The 21,253-nt window shown below is 52.2% G+C and overlaps 1 protein-coding gene and 1 long non-coding RNA gene across 2 annotated transcripts; both read right to left on the bottom strand.

The window, feature by feature from the left end:
• Positions 1-3,081: 3,081 nt before the first annotated feature.
• LOC132234559 (uncharacterized) lies at positions 3,082-4,826 on the bottom strand. Its single transcript, XR_009452899.1, has 4 exons — positions 4,762-4,826; positions 4,297-4,339; positions 4,015-4,205; positions 3,082-3,304 (listed from the first exon to the last, which is right to left on the bottom strand). It is a non-coding gene; the product is annotated as an uncharacterized LOC132234559 (long non-coding RNA).
• A 742-nt stretch (positions 4,827-5,568) lies between these two features.
• On the bottom strand, positions 5,569-20,494 carry METTL14 (methyltransferase 14, N6-adenosine-methyltransferase subunit). The gene is given in 12 exon segments (XM_059695565.1): positions 5,569-5,747; positions 5,749-6,008; positions 7,635-7,845; positions 9,359-9,475; positions 10,214-10,306; positions 11,205-11,346; positions 12,423-12,513; positions 13,235-13,322; positions 13,612-13,692; positions 15,015-15,102; positions 15,723-15,811; positions 20,285-20,494. Coding segments are annotated over 12 exon segments (1,371 nt in total). The 5' UTR covers positions 20,351-20,494; the 3' UTR covers positions 5,569-5,702.
• Between the last annotated feature and the right edge of the window lie 759 nt (positions 20,495-21,253).

The raw sequence follows: 21,253 nt of genomic DNA, 5'->3' as shown, positions 1-21,253 counted from the left end.
ATGATTCTCTCTCATCACTGATGTTTCTCTCTCTCCCTCCCCCCTCCCTTCCTCTCTGAAATCAATAAAAATATATTTATAAAAACCTATTCCCCATGTTGGAAGAAATCAGCTGTAGGATACTCTGTGGGGTTAACGCTGGTTTGGCAAAAAGACCACATCTATGAATTGGGGAGATGAGGCTTAGCACATAGACTGACGTGGCAACAGTAAACCCTCGTGTGCAAAGAAGCCCCGCGTCACACAGCGCCCTCAGGAAACCGGACCCGTCCCCGGACCGGGAGGGGCGGCGGGGGGTGGGGGAAGGGAGCCTTCCTCATGGGCCCCAGTGGGGCTGCTCTGCTTCCTCACTGAGCTCGGGGCGTGGGGACGACACTCAGCACTTCCCCGCCAGGCTCCCCGGCCGCCCGCCCTGCGCCCCACTCCTCACTGGGAGGCGCTAGTCCAGCCCCTACCCCAGCTCCTACCAACAGGCCACGCAGACGTGGACAGGCCCTGTCCTTCCTGGAGCAGGTCGCATTTGGCAGAAAGTGTTTACAGATCCACCTCCTGAGGAAAGAGGCCTCGGAGGGCAGGGCCGGGGCCATGGGTTCGCTGAGCCCATCGATGCACGGAGTCCGTGGCAATCACTGTCTCCCGAGCCTCAAGGCTGCTCTCATGTGAGAGGGAAAGTCCGTCCCAGGTGCGCAGCTTCCCTCCCGCACAGCGGGCGCCTCCGCCAGGCGAGCAGCCTCGGGAGCCACTCCAGGCTCGGCAGGCTCCGGCCGCCGACCGACCGACCGACCATCCGTCCTGACGGTGTCCCACTCAGAGGCCGAAGCACCCTCCGCCGTCGTGCTGTGGTGCGGAGCACCGGGTGCTAAGGGTGCGGACCGGCTCACGCACGGCCCCTGGGAGGAGACAGGCGGTATTGGCTGTGATGGCGGCCTCCCCCGGGTCAGGGGGTCGGCGTGGAGGCACCCCGCCTGGGCGTGACCCCCAGCTCTGAGGCCGCCCCACCCTTCCTGTCAGCACCGCCCCCAGGAGGCGGCAGGATTTAAAATGCAGGGAGTCAGTTGGCTGAAAAGCTGACATTTGAGCTTATATTTCTTAAAATTTTGCTTTAGAATTATGTTTATACATAAAATTGCTTTAAAGACAATATTCTTAACCATGCTTGTGTGCTTTAAAAACCTTGTTTCAATAAGACAGAACAGTAGAAAAGTAAGCTCTCCCCTGTTTTTAACTGATTGGAGAGAGAGAAATATCTATTTGTCGTCAGTTACACATTCATGGGCTGCTGCTTGTCCGTGCCCTGACCGGGGATCGAACCCGCAGCCGTGGTGCATCGGGACGATGCGCTAATCAGCCGAGCTACCGGCCAGGGCCGGTGAGCTCTAAGCTTGACCCCCTGTGGCCAGGCCCCTAAGCCTCGCTTTTGGGACAGCCACCCCCTCCCCCCACCCCTGCAGCCCAGAATGACGGGCCAAGCCTCTCCCTCATGGTGCCGTGTGTGCACCGCCTGCCCGGTGCCAGCGCCGTGAGGGGGCAGTGACCTCGGTGGTGTCACCGCCATGAACAACTGTGGGCATCTGAACACAACTGCCCTGACCCTCCATCCTCTGCTTTTAAGACAAAATGGAAACCCCACGAAGGGGCAGGAGAAGCGGGGGTTCTTTCCTCCCAGGCCCAGGCCCGGCCCCGGCCTCCCGTGGGCAGGTGAATGGCACAGTCGCATCCGGGTGTCCGTCCGCGGCTGCGACCCTGTGTCCCCGAGCGTCCCGGCCACACGCGCTCGAAGGGGACGGTGTCCTGCCCCCACGGGCCGTTTTCCTCGGCCAGTGAACCTGGTTACGGAGTATTCACGGGCAGAATGTACACATGTGTGCGGCGTTAGCACAATTCACTTTCAGAAATTTAGTTCCATGGAAGCCAAGGCAGGGATTTCGCAGGAACATCAGACGTAGCCACTTCCCTCCGCGGTGACCTCGGCTGGAGCGCAGCCGGATGCCCACCTGGCGGGGTGGGGCTCTCCTGCCCGCGCCGGCCTGGGGCCCGAGGCCCATCGCTGTCTGTTGAGGTGCTGGCCGCTCCGCTTTTCTGAGAGGAGCCGAGAACACCTCCCAGCGGACAGCAGGGACGAGACCCATGGGAGAGTGGGGAGAGCAGGCGGGTGCTCCGTCCGCCCTCACTCACGCTTCCCCACTGACCGGTCCCACGCGCCCGCTCCCGTGTGGGTGCCTAGATTCTCACCTACTTCGTGTCTTTGGATAAACCTACCGAGTCCGACCTCATGTTGTCAGCACCTCTCTCGTCAGAGCCCGCGATCGGCCCGAGGTGCCCGGCACTGGGGACGGACTTGCGGGGCTGTCCCCACCCAGTGAGGCGGCGGATCCCCGGGGGACGGTGAGCCTTGGGGGCAGGCGTCTCCAGCGCGGACACGCCAGGGGAGGCTCTCTGCGAAGGCCTGGTGTCCGCTTCACAGCTGAGACCTGTGCTCGGTCCCCAGCACCGAAGCCAGGGCACTGCAGGCCCTCGGGGCCCGGCCTCCGGGCTGCTCTGAGGGCGGCTGCTGTGAGCCCAGGTCTGCTGTGAGCGCCCACAGACACGGGAAACTCAGATCACAGAGCACCAATTACAGTGAGTCCCAACGGGCCATCGTTTCGAGTCAATACGACTGAAACAAATCAGCAAAATCTGGAACTGTACACTTCAAGGAGCACATTTATTAAATCGGGAGGAGAGCACTGGGGGCTTTAGAGTGAGCTGCTGGCACTAATCAGGAGCCGCCGGCCGTTCAGCAGCTGCGACGGGAGGAAGCACTCCGCCACGCGCTCACCCAGCCCCGCCCACACGGACCTCTGGGAGGCAGGGGTGTCCCTTCCCACGCGTGCTCACGGCGCAGGAGGCTCTTCTACTCACATCTGAGCAGCGCGCTGCTGCCAGTGCCGGTCCGTTCGCTGTGGACAGTCCGGCTGCCACGCTGCCTCCACGCGGTCCCCGTCCTGACGCCTCTCCCTGGGTGCGCCCGGGGACCACCCTGCACCCCGCTGCCTCCACGCGGTCCCCGTCCTGACGCCTCTCCCTGGGTGCGCCCGGGGACCACTCTGCACCCCCGCTGTCTCCACGCGGTCCCCGTCCTGACGCCTCTCCCTGGGTGCGTCCCGGGGACCACCCTGCACCCCCGCTGCCTCCACGGGGCTGTTTCAGCAGAGTTCGGGTCTGGTATCCTCTCCCCGACTTGTTCCAGCCGGTGCCACCAGCTCATCCCTCCTTCCCGTGCTGCACAGCGAGGGGAGGTCAGGAGCCGAGTGCCTGTGGCCTCCTGAGCCCTCCGTCCGGGGAGACGGGCACAGGGAGAGACACAGCCACTGAGGGTAAACATCAGCATCGGGCCTAGCGAGCGAGGCCTGTGACATGTATGTCAGCGATGCTCGACTTAGAACTTTTAGAACTTAGGGAAAATGTAGGCTCTTTTCAGAATCTGACTTCATGTTGTTCGCACCTCTCTAGTCAGACTCTGCGATCTGCCAGCTTCTGCCCCAACAAGGAACCGGTCAGGGAAGCGAAGGAGCGCTCCCGGCGATTCCTGGGCCACTTTGCGAAAACGCGGGGCAGGTAAAGGCAAAGCTGATGAAAAGCGGGCGAGGCCAGAGGAAAGGGTTAGTGTCCACGGGAGCCGTCCTCAGTGAGCAGATTCCACTGTAGACGTGATGCTGCAGCCTCAACGGGCAGGAAGGGGACACAGCGAGTCCATTCCTTCCTCTTGTAAAAAGGCCACGCAGGCCACACGCGGTCATCGAGGCCCTGCACGCCCTAGCCCCTCCTCTTATTTGCTCCACGGTGGGCGGGCTCCCTCTAACTTCCAACCTACAAGGAGGTTTCCTAACTCCGGCAGGGACACTGACACACACCTCCCGGGCGACCAGGCCCGGGCAGCCCAGTAGCCGCCCTGTGGCTGGGCCCAGGGCGCGGCCACGCACCAGTCCTGTCTATGGGACGGGTGCTTGCTAGCCGGTGCTTCTCAGGACCCACCTGGGCCACTGGGCATCCCTCCATGTTTGTCGCACCCGGGTGAACGTGGACCGTCCTGGCTCCCGATGATTTGTAAAGGCTGACAACACACCGTTATTCCAGCAAAGCCCCAACCAACTGTGACACCCCAGGTCTTCACCAAGAAAGGCACCAGTCAGCCCGGCCGGCTGGCTCGGTGTTTGACCATCGACCTGTGAACCAGGAGGTCACGGTTCAATTACCAGTCAGGGCACACGCCCAGGTTGCGGGCTCAATCCCCAGTAGGGGGCGTGCAGGAGGTACCTGATCAGATTCTCATCACGGATGTTTCTCTCTCTCTCCCTTCCTCTCTGAAATCAATGAAGAAGAAAAAATAAAAAAAATATATATATATATATTAGAAGCCCATTGCAGGAATATTCCTGCAAGAATAGGGCTTCCTCGGGCCAATCTCGCCGCCAAGCCCCACCGCCTAGGGCTGCACACAGGGGTCCCAGCCGCCCAGGGCCGCACACGGGGGTCCCGCTGCCCAGGGCCATACACGGGGGGCCCAGCTGGCGGCGGGGCTTAGGCGGCACACGGGGGCCCGGATGACGGCTCGCGCTGGCCCGCGCTGCCTGCAGTATACAAATTAGCCGCCATCTTTGTTGGCAGTTAATTTGCATATCGTGCTGATTAGCCAATGGGAGGCGTAGCGAAGGTACGGTCAATTACCATGTTTGTCTATCATTAGGATATTTTATTTTTTTTAAAGGAAAGGCATTAAACTACCTGCACTACCAGGACGGGCAGGGCGGGCCAGCCAACCTCATCGGCCTTGCAGGTCTCAACTCTCTTCCTATGACTCGGCTCTTCTCGTCAAACCCAGGCGTTAGTGGAAGGAGCTGCTGTCAGGGCCCCAGGCCCAGAGGTCAGGCTCCATGTGGAACAAAGGCGACTCCATAACAGAAAACAGACTCCCGGGTCTCGGAGTTTCAGCTTTTATTAGAAAAATCCTGCACAAAATAGAAGATATTTATCGAGGACAACAGTATTTCATTCGTGAAGTTCATGTACGCAGAGCCAGGCCCTGGGAACCTGAGGGGCCAGGGCAGCGCTCCTTCCTGTCCGGTCAGCGGTTCCACTGCTTCCCCACGAGAAGCGTGCCAGGCGCCCCGTGCTCCGCAGGGGGGCTCTCCCCAGGCGGGCGCCGGGGTCAGGGTCTCGCTGCCTCCTTCCCTCGGACCCGTCCTCCGCGCCAGCGGGCCTGTCTGCGCCTGGGAGCCGAGTCCTGCGGCGGCCGAGCTCCCCACGAGGGCTGCGGGCTGAGTCTGCCTGCAGGTCCCCTCTGCTGGGAGCAGATTTCGGTTTGGGAGGTGATTTTGTTGTCTTTCCATTTCTTCTGCAGTTTAATTATATCTGAGTCCAAGGTTTTTAAAAAGAAAAGTGTCTATTGTGTCACCAAGAAACTCACCCGGCCACTGCTGCTGCGCAGGCTGCAGACAGCGCCCGTGGTGCCTCCGTCCCCCCCCAACCCACCCCCGTTTCCATTTCCACACACAGAGGCTGGTGCCCCAGGCCTGTGCCTGTGATGGGAAGGTGCTGTGCTGCGCATCCTGGGGTCCAGGTGTGGACATGGCGGGGAGGCGGCACCTGCAGAACTACATGTGCAGTGCCCACGGAGGCCCCGGCCACAGCGGGGGAGGCCGGGGCTGCAGGGACCGGCCTGGTTACCGGGGTGGAAAGCCGCCCCGGTGTGCACCTCCGCGGCCCCCCCCGGAAGCCACCGCGCTCCCCGCGGAAGTTGGACCGGTTCCGCTCGCGTCCGCGGCCCGCAGCGGTTCCTCCTCGCCCCCCGCCCCGGGGAGCGCCCCCACCCCGGTCGGCCTTCGACTTGGGCGGGGGCGACTTGGGGCGCAGCCTCTCGATCTCCTCGGTGCAGCCCGTCAGGTAGGAGTTGGGGGCGCTGAAGTAGGACGCGTAGGTCTCCGCATTGTAGTTGCTGTTGGTCAGCGTGGGGCCCACCGTGAGCCAGCCTGCGGGAGGGAGGACGACTCTCAGCTCGCCCGCCCCGCCCCGCGGTCTCCCTCACCTTCTTCCCGGCCCAGTGCACCCCGCACCCCACATCGCCCTTCCAAGGAGGCGGAGACCTGAGACCCGGCCCTGCCTGTGTCTCCCTAGACGGTGCCGGTGCGGAGCCCAGCTCCTCGCTGCTGCCCCTTCAGGAAGAAAGCACCTCCCGCTCCTTCCCACCAGGACTGCGCCTCCTTCCCAGGAGGGCCCTGCAGCCCCCGGCCCCTTCCTTGCGCACCAGCCCAGCGGCCCCAGAGGTGCCCCACATTCCCCGCCCTGCCCCCAGCTTCAGCCGGCCCCCCTCTGCTCCTCACCCCACACCCCACCGCCTGCCCCTCCCTTCAGACAGGCAGCCTGGATCCTGAGTCCCAACCCCTCCCTCTGAAGCCCGCGCCTCCAGCAAAGCTCAGCCCGGGGCTCCTCTGCGTTGGACAGTCCAAGTGCGGCCTCTAAGGTCTTTTCTAAGGAGGCCTGACCCCACTCTCAGTCCCCGTCCACGCAGCTTCACTGGAGAAAGTGACCCGGACAGGGGCTGTCCCCGCCTCGGCGCCCGCTTTCTTTCCATCCGTCAGCCCTGACAGCCCCCTCCAAGCGCAGGTCAGGGGAACCCTCCTATGGATGACACTTCTCTCAGACCCCCACACAGTCCCCCAGGTCCAGGCTCCGGCCCGCCTCCTGCTGGGCGGCTGCGCGCTCAGCCTCCGACACCCTCACGGGGAAGCGCCTGAGCGAGGCTACGAGGACTGAGTGCCCTGCGGGCGTCGCGCTGCGGGGCTGGGTTCCCAGGGGTGGTCTCATAGCTGACATGTCTGGAAAGAGACCGGGAATCTGCTCTGAGTGCTACGGGCCGGGATCCTTCAGCGCAGGGCGGGGAGCTCCACGAATTAGGCTCACAGACCCTGCCCATCGCCCTCACGCTCATTCTCAGGCATTGGGTCCATCACAGGACGCCAGAACGCAAGGCATGTGACCAGGTCACAGTCCAAAAGGTAGCAGCCATTCCGCACACTCCCTTGTTCACTGTGTACAAACATCACTCGTATCGAAGTGCAGACAGATTTGAGGAGAAGGAGAGCAGGGAGACTGTGCCCTTTCCAGGCAGGAGGCCTGGTCTCATCTGCAGCTGAGCCCGAGTTGCCCTAGGAGGCGAACTGTTTTCTAGTCTTTTTAAAATAGCGAATGCACACTGTAGTGATTAGTACGGTTTGGAAAAGAGGCCACCACCACACACGTAAGGAACAAGGCAGGCGTTTCAGCCTCCACGAAAGCCCGCCCCGGATCGCACAAATGCCTGGTGTTTTCGGCAGGACTGCCCAGCATTCGCGCGTCCTCGTTCCGCAGTCACAGAAGGCCCTGCGTGCGGGAGAAGGGAGCGCAGACAGCTCTGCCTCCCGGAATCTACAATCCAACGACGTAAGGACGTGAGGAAACAGGAAACAGACGGGGCCAGAGTGCCGCGGAGGGGAGTGCACCGGCCGCAGCAGGGGGACCCAGGTGAGCCTGGCGGGCCTCACTGCACAGCCCGGCAGGAGCTCCGGACACCTGCACCCCAGGTGGCCGAGTTCTCTCTTCTCATCCCGAGGTCCTACCTGGCCGAATCGTACTATCTCTTCCAAACAGGTGAAGGCGCCGCCGGCCCAGACAGAAGTGCTCGATGATGTGGAAAATCTCCACGGGCTTCTCTATGTTCCCGATCTCAGGCTCCTCCGTGATGATCAGGTCGATGTCGACGTTGGCGTGGATGAAGTCCCCGTCTGTGCTGCGCTTCACGGTCCCTTTGATCCCCATGAGGCAGTGCTCCTGGGCAGCAAGGAGAGACCGTCACATCCTGCCCGTCACGCTGCTCAGCCTCCGACACCCCCGGCCCATGTCCTGACCAATCCTCCGTCCTCCGGGTCATTAGGACACGGTGCTCTGGGTGACACAGCGCTCTGGGTGACACAGCAAGAAGACCTGGGCTCCCGGGTGTGGGGAGATGGCCAGGGAGGCGAGACAAGAGGACTGGACTTGGAGCCACCACATTCTAGATCAGAGTCAACGACCATGGAGACTTTTCCCTCTAAAACTTAACCATAACCTGTTTCAACAGGTATGGAAACATGAAACTTGACCTTTGAACTATAAGATGATGTTATGCTGGGCTTACTATGATCCAAGATCAAACTACACACAAGATATAAGCCTTTTAATATGGAGAAGAGGCTTTAAGCCTGGATAGACTCCAAATACTTGACACAGGAAATGTGCAAATCAAACCCTTTTCCCTGTTGTCTGTTTTAGACCCTCGCTATTTCACCTGATGGCAGGGGTGTGGATGGAACAGACTTAGCCTCCTACTTGATTCCACGAACCAACAGTGGATGGGTGGCTTGGGTATGTTCCAGTCCAAGGAAACGATTAAAGAAGAAACGCCCTCCCACCAACGGCTCCGCTGAGGGGACTGCTGGAGGGCAAGCTGACTACAGACGCTGCACGGGACACGCACTGGCTGCTGCAGCCAGAGAAGAGAAGGGAGCCTGCCATTTGCAGCAGCATGGATGGGCCCGGAAGGTATGAAACTAAGTGAAATGACTCGGAGAAAGATAAATGCCAGGATATTACTTATATGTGGAACCTAAAGACCAAAATAACCAAAACAAAACAGATGCAGACACAGAACCACCTGGAGGTCGCCAGAGGGACAGGGTGGGGGACTGACGAAATAGGGGGCAGGGCTGGGAGCACACACTTCCAGCTGTAAAGTCAGACCGTCACAGGAAGTGACGAACACCATGGAGGCTGCAGTCACTAATACTCGAGCAGCCTCACCTGTGACCACTGCGCAACAATGTAAATCTCGCCGAACCGGTTTGGCTCAGTGGATAGAGCTTCGGCCTGCGGACTAAAGGGTCCTGGGTTTGATTCCAGTCAAGGGCATGTACCTGGGTTGCGGGCACATCCCCAGTGGGAGATGTGCAGGAGGCAGCTGATCGATGTTTCTCTCTCATCGATGTTTCTGACTCTCTCTCTCCCTTCCTCTCTGTAAAAAATCAATAAAATATATTTAAAAAAAAAAAAACAACAACAAAAAAACAATGTAAATCTCGAGCCACCATTTCTACACCTGAATTAGTACGATATTGTAAAGAGCTATGCTGCAAACACTAACTTGGTGTCTTCCTATAAATGCTCAGTGCCATTTGCACAAGTCTGAGAAAAGGACCTTTCCACCAAAATTAATTAAACAATATGCAGTCATTTGGAAAACAATGAAAATTTTTAAAAAAATGATCGAGAACATAAAGATAAAGATGACTAGATCGTAGAGCAATACCTTTGTTCTCTGGAAGACAGCCTTTGGATCTAAAGTCTTAGTCTTCCCAGGGTTGTTTTTATTGGTTTTAATCCAACAAATATCTTCACATCTTCTGTAGCCCCACTTGCGTAAACACTAGAAATGGAAATTTAAAAAAGTCCTTAGCTAAAAGCAATAAACAACACTTAAAATAACCAGCCAGCACTGAAAACTTGCTAGAGGCTTGAAATACCCAATCCCCAGGTGTCACAGGAACTGCTTTAGTGAGATGTGGGAAAGAGTCCTGGTCTCTATTATACAGCCATTCGACAGGATACCCCAATCAAACAGAAGAAGGTTCTAGACAATTAAATACAAGGTACTTATAAGCCGAGGTGCGAGAACCTCCCGTCATCTCGTTCGTTCATTCAAACTACATCCCAGGTGCGGGGCTACTTCCCCATTCCATCTGACTTCCGTTTGGAATCAGGAGTTAACGGAATTCAGAAAAGCACTTTTTAGCTAGAGCAGCAAGTGACACCAAGCAGTTTGTTTCTGAGATGTGAGCTAGAGTTTTAAATCTCGAAACCGCTCTCTTCCTGCAGTCGTTATAAACCCCATTTTGATGCACCCCTGGTACTCGTCCAGCGGTCGCCACCCTTTCGAACCTCACGGACCATCTGTGGTCCGGGGACCACCGGTTGGTGACCACTGTAGCCAAGTGAGGGTGGGTACTGCCTTTCATACATTCTTTCCTGATTATGTTTTCTTAATATGTTATTGCCATTCAAGAAACAAAAGACAAAATATCAGTCTGGAAAGGTCTTAGGCAATGCATCCTATTGCATTTTCTCTTGTGAATTTAAAGACCCACTTTACAAAACGCCAGCTTACCACTCTCCCAAGGTCCAGCCCTTCCCCGGAGCCGCACCACAGGAAAATGAACGACCGAGGGGCCGCAATCTCATCGATCTCTAACTTCATGATCTGAAAGAAACCGAAACAATCAGGCCTGACAGAACTGTTTCCCACTCGTCCCGGAGCAATCACTGGCGTGTCAGGACTTTCCCTAAGGCTCTCGTTTTAATTGGGGGCATAACGGAACGTCCACCCGCAGCCTTCTCGTTCTCCGGCCGTTTCCTCCTGTAGAAACCACACGTGCACGCGTACAACGGCACCGACGCGTGTGGAGAGGCCACAGGAAGCCACAGTTATAGGGTTCCATAAGCTGCAGCTTGAGAACAACCCTTTAATATTTATAGAAAAACTAACTGAGACAAAAACAGGTTACCTCCAAGTTGGGGGCAAAATTAAAATGAAATATGCCATCTCAGTACCGAGTCTTATTATCTGACTCTCCAGCACAGCACTGCCTCGTGCAGAGTGGCACTTAGGAAATACCTGTTGTTTTTGTTACTGATAACAAACACATAACTTTTGCAACTAATCGAAGTTATCAGTTTGCTTAATTTTATTTAGGAAAATATTACTTTATCACAATTACTTCATTCTGAAATTACTCATGCTTTTTTATCCATTACACCGTCAGCTCCTTTAAGAGCGGACACTATACTTGACATATGTATGTATTCTCTGAGTTTACACCTAACCACATGCCAATGCAGAACGAGCTCCCGGTCGTTCGGACCATTTCGCACCCTCCCAGCCTCACCCCCGAGGACCCTGCGGCCGGGTCTTCTGCAGACCAGCTCTCACCGCCCGCGCAACTGCTGCCTCGAAAGGTTGGCACACTTGTCAATGCCCCTCAGGCCTGCGGCCACAGCATCTACACGTCTACACGTGTGCCCCACGCAAGGAGGAGTGACATTCACGGCCTTTATGCATCTGGAACAAACCGCTCCCCACAGGCGGCGTTTCACCGTACATCGTCCCAAGTCCAGCACTTCTCGTTGGCAGTGATGCCGGTCTCTCTGTAATACTCTTCCAGAGGGGGTTCCAGAAGAATCACATCGAACTTGGGGGTGAGCTCTCTGATGTCAAAGGCTTCGATATCCGCCTGTAAGTACCTACGTGAGGAAAGCACAGGCAGTGAGGAGAGGTTTCCCGTGTTACTAGATGCCATTCCCACAGCCGTGGCGAGGGAACCACTGCGGGCCTTGCCTCCCGCCAGTGCGCACCGTGTGCAGCGCCCTCCCCAGGACATGCACGTAAGCGCACCACCAAGCAGTCCGTTCCCACGCAGCCCCCGTGTTTCACACTGAAAATCCACGCTCAGCTGTAAGACTCAACCCCTTTCCATCACCACCTCAGTATCCTAGGGAAGGTCACACTGCTTTTCTCTAATTGTTTAGTTAGTCTGGAAAAAATACCTCTGTAAATTTTAAATTGCTCCCTCTAAAAAAGTTTCTAAATTTTCTTTTTAAAATATTAATAGTCTTTTCTGGCCACTTGGTATAATTTATCACTAGCCTTCACTGAAGTTATTTCCATACAGTATGAAAGTATTTTGCATATAAAATATTTAAATATAAAATACTTTAAATGTAAAGTCTTTTTAAATGGGATGAATACTAAAGTCTGCTAGCGTTTTCCCCAATACTCAGACTTCTTTTTGTGGCTGTTCTAATTAATAGACTCATGTCAGCAAACTAATAAATGTACAAAATGTTAAAGTAAACTAAGTGTGAAATAAACGGTCTCCAATTTCAAAGGCCTTATACACATTTTTAAGGAAAGCATTATTCTGTTTAGCAAAGGTTAAAATGAATTACCATATCCCAAAAATGTCCATAGTAGCCCTGGATGCTATTAATTTTCTTTCTTTTCCCCATCTAAATTTTTCCCATCAATAAATAACTTTTTGAGAAGAAAAGCTATTTTAAAACATTTTAAGTAAACTCAAGAATGTGAATGATTTTCTAAAAAAAAAAAAAAAAATTAAGCAAATTATCTGAAAAACTGAAAACAAATTAAATGAGAACCTACTGTGCACTCAGCACTGAGCAGCAAACGAATCTATTTGACCATAAAGAAGGGATAGTAATGATGTCAGCTCATGTGGTGCTGAGTGATTCTGAACAGGAAGGTACCAGAAAGGCTGGCCTCGGGAGCTGAGCAGGACAAGGGGCGGGAACCCGCTTACATGGGCGGCGTGTTCGACTTCGCTATCAGCTCGTCCTTCAGGCGGATGAGCTCCCGCAGCTTGGGGTACTCTTCAAACCTGTCCGCCAGACCTGAGGGCGGCAAGCACATGTCACACACTCGGAGCCAATGCAGGGGGCAGAGGTGCTGAGCCCTCCCAGGGAAAGAGCACACATGTCACATCTAACGACCTGCCCTCCATCTATAATAATGAAAGGGTAATATGCTAATTAGACCGGGAGACCTTTCAGCCGTCCTTCCGGACAAAGACCGGGCCCAAGGGAAGCCAGCCCGGGTCCTGGGTGCCTGTGGGTGGCCAGAGAAGGGAAGCAGCCCGGGTCCCGGGTGCTGGAGGGAAGCCGGTGCTGGCAGCCGGGGAAGGAAGGCCTACTCTTGCACGAATTTTTGTGCATCGAGCCTCAAGTAGGCAGATAAACACCCAGATGTCCAAAGCCAAGTTCAAGTCACCAACCATTTAATGTCTCCTACTTATTAAGTTAAATAATCTGCTGGCAACATCAAGTTTAATCATTCTCTTCTTGAGAAAGGGAGCAACAAGTGCCTTTCTCTCATGTTTCCCCCTCTTTTGGAGAAAAAATATCTCCTAAAGAATCTAGTAAAAATGAGTATTCTTTCATTCTTTATAATTTGGTAAAGGAAGAGACAAAATAGTACAGATGAAATGCTGTTCATCTTAAATTAATGGACTACGCCTTGTAAACAAATCCCAGGACAAATCCAGTTAGAATCAGTCCCTAATCAGAAATAATCCACAAGTTAAATAAATTACACAGTCCAACAAATCTGACATACCTACATCCCTGATGAAATTCTGAGGTCTATGTCCAGTGTCTACAAAATGCTGGCAGTAGTCATTATGGGGATTTAAACTCTGTGTTCCCTAAGAAAAATCAAAATTAAATTAATAGCATGTACTTTGATATCCTAATTCTGTACTTTGTTTATTATTATGACGCCATATAAAATGTAAGTTGATTGACATTAAAACACCACAACTAAAATGATAGTGTTTTTCCTCAGTAGCTACAGAATAATTTTAAGTGACCTGTGTTTTATAACAATGATTCCTTAATATCTAAAAAAAAACTGCGAAAACAAATAGGCATTCAAAATCCTTGCAGCACAGAGCTGAAACGTGAAGGGTCGTAGGTCCGGAATCACCGACTTACCTTGAGGAACGTGCTGGAGTCTTTGTAAATCTCCTCCTCGTACGGCAGGTTCTCCTCCTCCTGCTGCATCTCAGGCTCGTCCTGGGAACGGAGGGGAGCGGACATTGAGGCAGAGAAGGGACGGTCCACGTGTTACTGTGTCTTGGCTAAGACTAGACAGCACGTTCTATTTCCCTACTGATAATAAATTTCTCACATTATCGTTACAGTGGAACATTAAAATCATTAGGTATAACTAGTTTCTTCTTTTCATACTCAAATAAAAATTTTCATCAATAAAAGTCTATTACTACTGTTTTGTTGACCAAGTTGTCTAGAATTATCTAATCTCAAATATAATACTATAAATATTAGAATTTAGCTTAAACCAAAAGAGATAACCGCCAATGGGCCAACTGTATTTCTATTATATTGAACCACATGCAGCTACCTTCACAGGTCAAAACTGTCCAAATATTGGGAACTGCATATGGTTTGACCTGAAACAGTCACAAATATTTAAACTACATACTAGCACATATCAAAATACAACTAAGACAGAATTAATAAGATTAGTACTTGCATCATTGAACTACGTAGCGATTGCTGAAACAATGCATGCTCTTCTCTGTTAAGTACAGTTGGACAATTAATTTTAAGAAATGGAGCTCGGTTTCTCATTATACTTCCTTTTCAACTACACATTGCAATTACAAATTTACAAGGTGGATTTTTTCCTTTGGGCCTCTTTCAGAAACGGCTCTACACTGCTGGCTAGCTCATGGATTTTCAAAATATTTTAATTCTATTGCCATATATTGTTAACACCGAGTAACACAAATCACAAAAGAAAGTATGTAGCCTTTAGAAATCTGACCCAAATACCCAGTTTCTGATACACTTCCTTCCCGCCTCCTGTTACTGAAGAACAGCACTGCCCAGTGCTCACCAGGCTGCTTGCTCAGTGCTTTCTGCGCACCACCCAGTTTAATCCATACACTCTTGTGTAAAATGAGGAAAGTGATACAAAGCCTTCATTTAACTGATTATACACATGCTTATACCTGTATTATACTTACGACAATGATTTCAGACACTTTCATATTCAGCTTTCGGTCAAGGTTGTTTTCCTCAATTAGAACCTATTATCGGGCCCTAACCGGTTTGGCTCAGTGGATAGAGCGTCGAACTGCGGACTCAAGGGTCCCAGGTTCGATTCCGGTCAAGAGCATGTGCCTGGGTTGCGGGCACATCCCAAGTGGGGAGTGTGCAGGAGGCAGCTGATCGATGTTTCTAACTCTCTATCCCTCTCCCTTCCTCTCTGTAAAAAATTAATAAAATATATTAAAAAAAAAAAAAAAAGAACCTATTATCGGAAGGACTTATTTTTCCTCGACCATTAAATTGCCCGAGTCTCCACTTGCCTTATATTCTTCCATTTTGTCCTCATCTGTCTCTCCTTCATCCTGAGACTTCCGTTTGGCATTTGGAGCAGAGGTATCATAGGAAGCCCTGGAAATTAAAACTGACCCATCACATACAGGTATGCACAGATGTATAAATGCATCTAGTAGCACGGAATAACTTAATAAAAACAGAATGAAGCACGTTTTTCCTGATTAAACAGTATCTATTCACCCAGTTTATAAATCACCTAAAAAGTCACAAAACTTGATTGGTAAGCAACCAACTGAGAAATAAGCTGTTACAGGGATATAAGGCAAGAAGAAACTTCTAAATTAGGTATCATTCTAATCTGTCTCTAGCAAAACTAATGCTCAAATTGATAACTAGAAACTGAAAAATTCTGAAATGCTTTGTGAACTATGAAATGATTAACACTTTTAGGTAAAGTCTATTTACTTCTATAGGAACTTAAAAATAATTATTTACTTATGGCATATAAGCTAATCCTTAGTGTAACATTCCACGTCCTACCATATGAGAAGTTACTACAGCCAGAAAAGAAACAGTTTATCATTCATGAACAATAAAAACCAATGGCTCTGAAATCTTTATTCTGGTGCTTTCATAAGAGCACACTTCATACCTAGGACCATTTTATTAAAACAATAACCCTTTCACAATGTTAAGCTGTCAGTAAAACAACAAAAACAAAGTTCTTGCCGGACCTGCAAGTCTCCCTGGTTTCAGCAATCTCTCTCTGCTCCTCTTTGCTGTTTAACACGGCACCAATGCTGTCGGCACTCTCGGCTCCCAACTGAGAAAAACAAAAACCAGAAAAGAGATCATTAGGCAGTTTATTCTTTTAGTCAGATTTGAAATGAAGACACTTCACTTTGCCAATCTTCTCCTTTAAAGTAAGTAAAACAGGATTCCGTCACAGCTGCAACGGCCAGGAAAGCTCACCCACAGCGTCCAGTGTGGTCGGCACTGTGTTCGACACTTCGTGTCCGCCCACTCACATGCGATACCTTATTCACCCCACGCTCAGTCTAATACAGCGTATTGGCTTTTATTCAAGCCACGGCTTTATAGAATGATTACAGGCGCAATACTGAACTTTACCAATTCCTTAAAAACGGTAATGCAGTCTGGTTGGCAGTTGGGAAGATTTTGCAGTACAACACACGTAAACAAACCGAAAAGACTGGCTACGTCGTGTGGCATCAGCTCACAGAAGTCTTCAGGAGCCGGACCACGGAGCGCAGAATGCAACCCACAGGCCATGAGGAGCATCTGTTTTCATGCACAAGAGGGGCGTGAGGAAATGTGTATTAAACAGTCCCTTTAGCCAGGAAGTGGGGAAGGCGTACTAGCACATCAGCCACAAGTCCTCAGCATTTACCTTAAACAGTCACCACTGTTCCGTCCGCCCATGTCTCTCCAGGGATAATGCTGGAGTTTTAACTGCTCCATAATCTCCCAGACCCTGTCTCCTGACCCAGGAGACACAGCCACTCCCCCCGGGGGAAGCGGGGAAGCTTTCCACCCTTCTCATGGCCGCGCCCCTTTTCACACCCCGTGAGTCCGAGCTGCTTCCTCGGAGGGGTCCCCATGAACGCGGCGTGTAGAGCGAGTAGCCCCTCCCACGGTTCTCTTTTCTACCTCCTTCCCTCATTCAGACCATAGCACTTAACGTAACTTTCAATTATTTTGTTTTACTTTTGTTTGCTCCCAAGGTATATTGTTTCACAACCTCTATCACAACTTGTAATTACTTTATTTGTATATTTCAATTATTTTATGTTTATTTCTTCCCCACTGAACGGTAACCTCCCTGGAAGGTACACTGTCTGTCCTGTTTGTATCTGTATGTCCAGCAGCAGTATAATGTCTGACTCATAGCACAAGCTCAATAAATGTGTGAGGGAACCAATAAGATTTCCCACTAAGGCCTACGTTAGGAAACAGTATACTGCAGAGAAATGCTTTAAATCAAAATTCTGCTTACACATGTAATTGTCTTCTCATGCTCCAACCTTTTTTAAAAATTGTGGGGTGACTGGGTTAAGTAAAAACATGTTCTGTCTGTCTCGTTCATATAGAACAGTGGTTCCCAAACTTATTTGGCCTACTGCCCCCTTTCCAGAAAAAATATTACTCAGCGCCCCCTGGAAATTAATTTTTTAAAAATTTTAATAGCAATTAAACAGAAAGATATATGTATTAATGTTTCTACCTTTTTCATAAAATATAGTAAAGAAAGGTGTAAATTAGAAACACTGAAGTTTGAAATTATGAAACTATTTATTGAACTCAGAATAGAGAGGGAATACAAAAAAAGTTAAAACAAATGCACTTGTGGCCATCACTGCCCCCCCCATCGCTGCAGCGCCCACCAGGGGGCGGTAGCGCCCACTTTGGGAATCACTGATAGAGAGAAAAGTGGTGAGGAAAGGCAAAGTGAGGGCTAAAGTGGAACCTGTCATTGGTTACACTGGACACCCTCACTTAGGTGGGATGTGCCCCTCCCACTAGGAGACCAGGAGCATTTGGATCTAAAACTGCAGCCTGCAAACTCACCAGCTTTGTGGGTTTGAGCACTTAACTGAAATTCTTTGAGCTTCGTTTTTTCTCATCTGTAGGATGTGTATCTGTACCAGCGAAGATAATGTAGGTAAAGAGCTCAGCTGAGCCTGACACATGGAAGGGACTTAGTAAATCAAGTTTTCCTGCATTCTTTATGTTCTTTGAGGGCAGGGGCTAGCTATTATTCATAGTTAAATGAATTATAATCTATATATACAAGAGCCTAAGTGAACGACTGAACAACAGGTTGCTATGACATGCACTGACCACCAGGGGGCAGACGCTTAACACAGGAGCTGCCTCCAGGTGGCCAGCGGGCTCCCTCTGCTCAGCTGACTGACAGGTGCTGAACACCGGGCTCACAGCTGGTGAGCACAGCTGCCAGGGCACGAGCCTCTCCCACCTCCATGGCAGCAGCTACTGAGCGGCAGTGGAAGGCGCAGCAGGGCCAGGATGAGCGGGAGCATGCGGCGCCTGGCTGCCTGTTGTTTTACGCACTACTATATCCCTTGGGGAATGTCGGCACTGGGGATCGGGCCAACACCAGCAGTCTGACATCCCCAGGGGTCCGGACTGCAAGAGGGTGCAGGCCAGGCCGAGGGACCCCACCGGACCTCTAGTTGTTCTGTAACAGTGGTTCTCAACCTTCCTAACGCCGCCACCCTTTAAAACAGTTCTTCATGTTGTGGTGACCCCCAACCATAAAATTATCTTCGTTGCTACTTCATAACTGTAATGTTGCTACTGTTATGAATTGTCATGTAAATATCTGATATGCAGGATGTATTTTCATTGTTACAAATTGAACATAATTAAAGCATAGTGACTAATCACAAAACCAATATGTAATTATATATGTGTTTTCTTAGGCGACCCCTGTGAAAGGGTCCTTCGACTCCCAAAGGGTCGCGACCCACAGGTTGAGAACCGCTGTTCTATAATGTATTTAGAGTCAAGCAGAGTTTGAATTCAAATTAAAGTGTAAGGACTTGACGGCAACAAGAAGCTACTGAAGATAACATGACACAGAAAGTCGGGATAAAGAAGGCTTAGAAAAAGAGACCTGATTTGTCTAAGATCGTAATGCCACAGGGACAGGGACTGACAGATCCCAAATGCCCACCTTTGTAATACTATACTATCAATCTTCTCATCCGATCATAAGGGAGGTTTCAGATTTCCATGAACTAAAACCAAGATTTACTACTGAAAACAACAACACATTCAGATGCCTCATTAAAAAGCCTCTCCATCACTCCGACTGATCTGAACGGTAAAATGTAGAACATAGACTCTGATATGAGCATTTCTGCACGCCTACTCTACTCATCAGCAAGTGTTAACTTACACACATGAAGCAGCGGAGACACGCTTTAGAGAAACAAACTGGGTTCCGTTTCCTGGCCCAGAAGCGACTGACCCCTATGCCACAATCACTGAACCGCTAGAGCAGTGGTTCTCAACCTTCTGGCCCTTTAAATACAGTTCCTCATGTTGTGACCCAACCATAAAATTATTTTCGTTGCTACTTCACCACTGTCATGTTGTTACTGTTATGAATCCTCATGTAAATATCTGATATGCAGGATGGTCTTAGGCGACCCCTGTGAAAGCGTCGTTCCACCGCCAAAGGCGTCGCGACCCACAGGTTGAGAACCGCTGTGCTAGAGCCGCCTGTAAGTGAAGATAATACTCACTACTCACAGCAGGGGTGTGCTGTGACATAGAACACAAATTCACATGTTAGCTGTGGGTGGCACAGTGCACGGTGGGCTGCAATAGCAGAATCTAGAATGTACATCTGAAGCACAGTAACCCCTCCTTTGGAAAACTGCTGTCTGAACTACTCTGTTATTCTTAGACAGTCTCTTATTCTGTAGGTCACCTCTGCTATGTTTAGACAGCCCCTTATGCCGTAAAGTAACTGTTTTAGTTTGAATAATAGAAAAAGATGAAAACTCAGCTGTCTGACCTTGCAAGCTAGCCGTCTGAAGTAGCAGGCCAATGCCGATACCGATAGTAATTCCCATATTCTCATGCCAAGTATTGATTATAAACTGTCTGTAACAATAGCCTACACAGAGCTCTTTGTGAAATCTGCAGGCAAAGGGCTCAAAAAGGTATAAACAGAGAGAACGTCCTCTATGTGTCTGCTCAGAGATTTGGGAAACACCGCCCGCTGGGCCCGCGGGAATAAAGACTCCTAATTGGCTCATGAAGGCGACGCGTATATCCATCTCGCTGATTTTACAGCACAACGCACTCAGGCTACTGGCAACGCAGCCTTTAGACATGACCTTTCCCCCCACCCCCCCAAATTCTGTACACCCATTTCACAAGGAAGCCACATCTCAGGCTCAGGTGCTGACCACGAGGAAAGGCAACACACAGAGGAGCACGCACACGGTGGAGAGGCAGGTAGGGGACAAGGCACTTCCGGGGGGCGGGATGCACTCCAAGACCAGGGCTTGGGGAGGGGAGGGCACCGCGTGAGGTCGCTGACAACCAGACGTGGCGTCCGGTGTAGCAACGCCACCGCCACCGCGACCCGCGACCCGCGACCCGGAATGGGAACGCCACCGCGGGGGCGGAGAACCAGAGGGGAGGCTCGGCCACGGGTCGGGGCCGCGGAGCGGATGGAGAGAGCGGATGGGCCGCGTCGGTCGCGCACGCGCACGGCGACCCCTCCCTGGCCGCGGACCTGCTGGGCGAGGAGCTGCCGCCGTAGCTTCTGCCGCTCGCGGATCTCTTGCAGGCGGCTGTCCATGTCCGGGCTCTCGCTTCCCGCTACCCCGGGACTCGGCGGTTAGCGGAGGAATGTCCGCCCAACTTGCCTTCCAAGCCCGCGGAACACTAGACCTGCCTGGAGCGCCAGGCGGCGGGCACCTTTCATCCTTTCTTCAATGGGCACTTCCGGCGCGGCCGGAATTGGCTCTCCAGCCAGGAAGTCCCGCCTCCTTCCAGACGCCGTAGTTTGACGCCACAGGAAGGGGCCCAATGAGAGCCGCCGTGGCGTGGGCGGGGCCTCAGTGCCCGTCCCCCGAAGCCCCAGCGCGGGAGTCGTGTGGGTGGCTCCTCGCAGCCGCGTCTCCCGGGACGTCGGACACCTTTGGTGTGTCAGCCCCGCTTCCCAGGTGTGCACCGCTTTCTTCGTTCCCCTTTCCGTTAATTCCGTTTTAAAAAGTTGCCAGGTATCAGTTTCTTCCCGAAAGCACCACCTGGAGCCGGACGGCAGGTTGGAGCCCGGCGCCGTCGTTCCTGAGTGGCCGTGGCTGGGAGGCACCTCCGGGGGGCGCTGTCGTTCCTGAGTGGCCGTGGCTGGGAGGCACCTCCGGGGGGCGCTGTCGTTCCTGAGTGGCCGTGGCTAGGAGGCACCTGGGTGGTGGTGGAGGGGGGGTGGTGCACGGTGCCTGCCACTCAGAGCCTGGAGGATGGGAACCGTGACCGCGCCTGGCGCATGCGCCGTGGCCGCGTTTGGTTGCCTTGGAGTCGCATCATTTCTTGCCGTTGCCGGGCAGCGGGCGGCGCCAGCGCGGCCCCGAGAAGTCCGATGGTTCTTCCCTTCAGGGGATCGGGCGGGTGGCAGCGCCACGGCCCAGAGGCCCGGGGGCCGCTTGTTGTGCGTGTGCAGTTGTCTTAGTGGGAATAACCCCCGGCGTGGAAACGGCCC

The sequence above is a fragment of the Myotis daubentonii genome, chromosome 5 (assembly GCF_963259705.1).
Source record: "Myotis daubentonii chromosome 5, mMyoDau2.1, whole genome shotgun sequence".
NCBI lineage: Eukaryota > Metazoa > Chordata > Mammalia > Chiroptera > Vespertilionidae > Myotis > Myotis daubentonii.
This window is presented reverse-complemented; position numbering and strand designations above follow the sequence as displayed.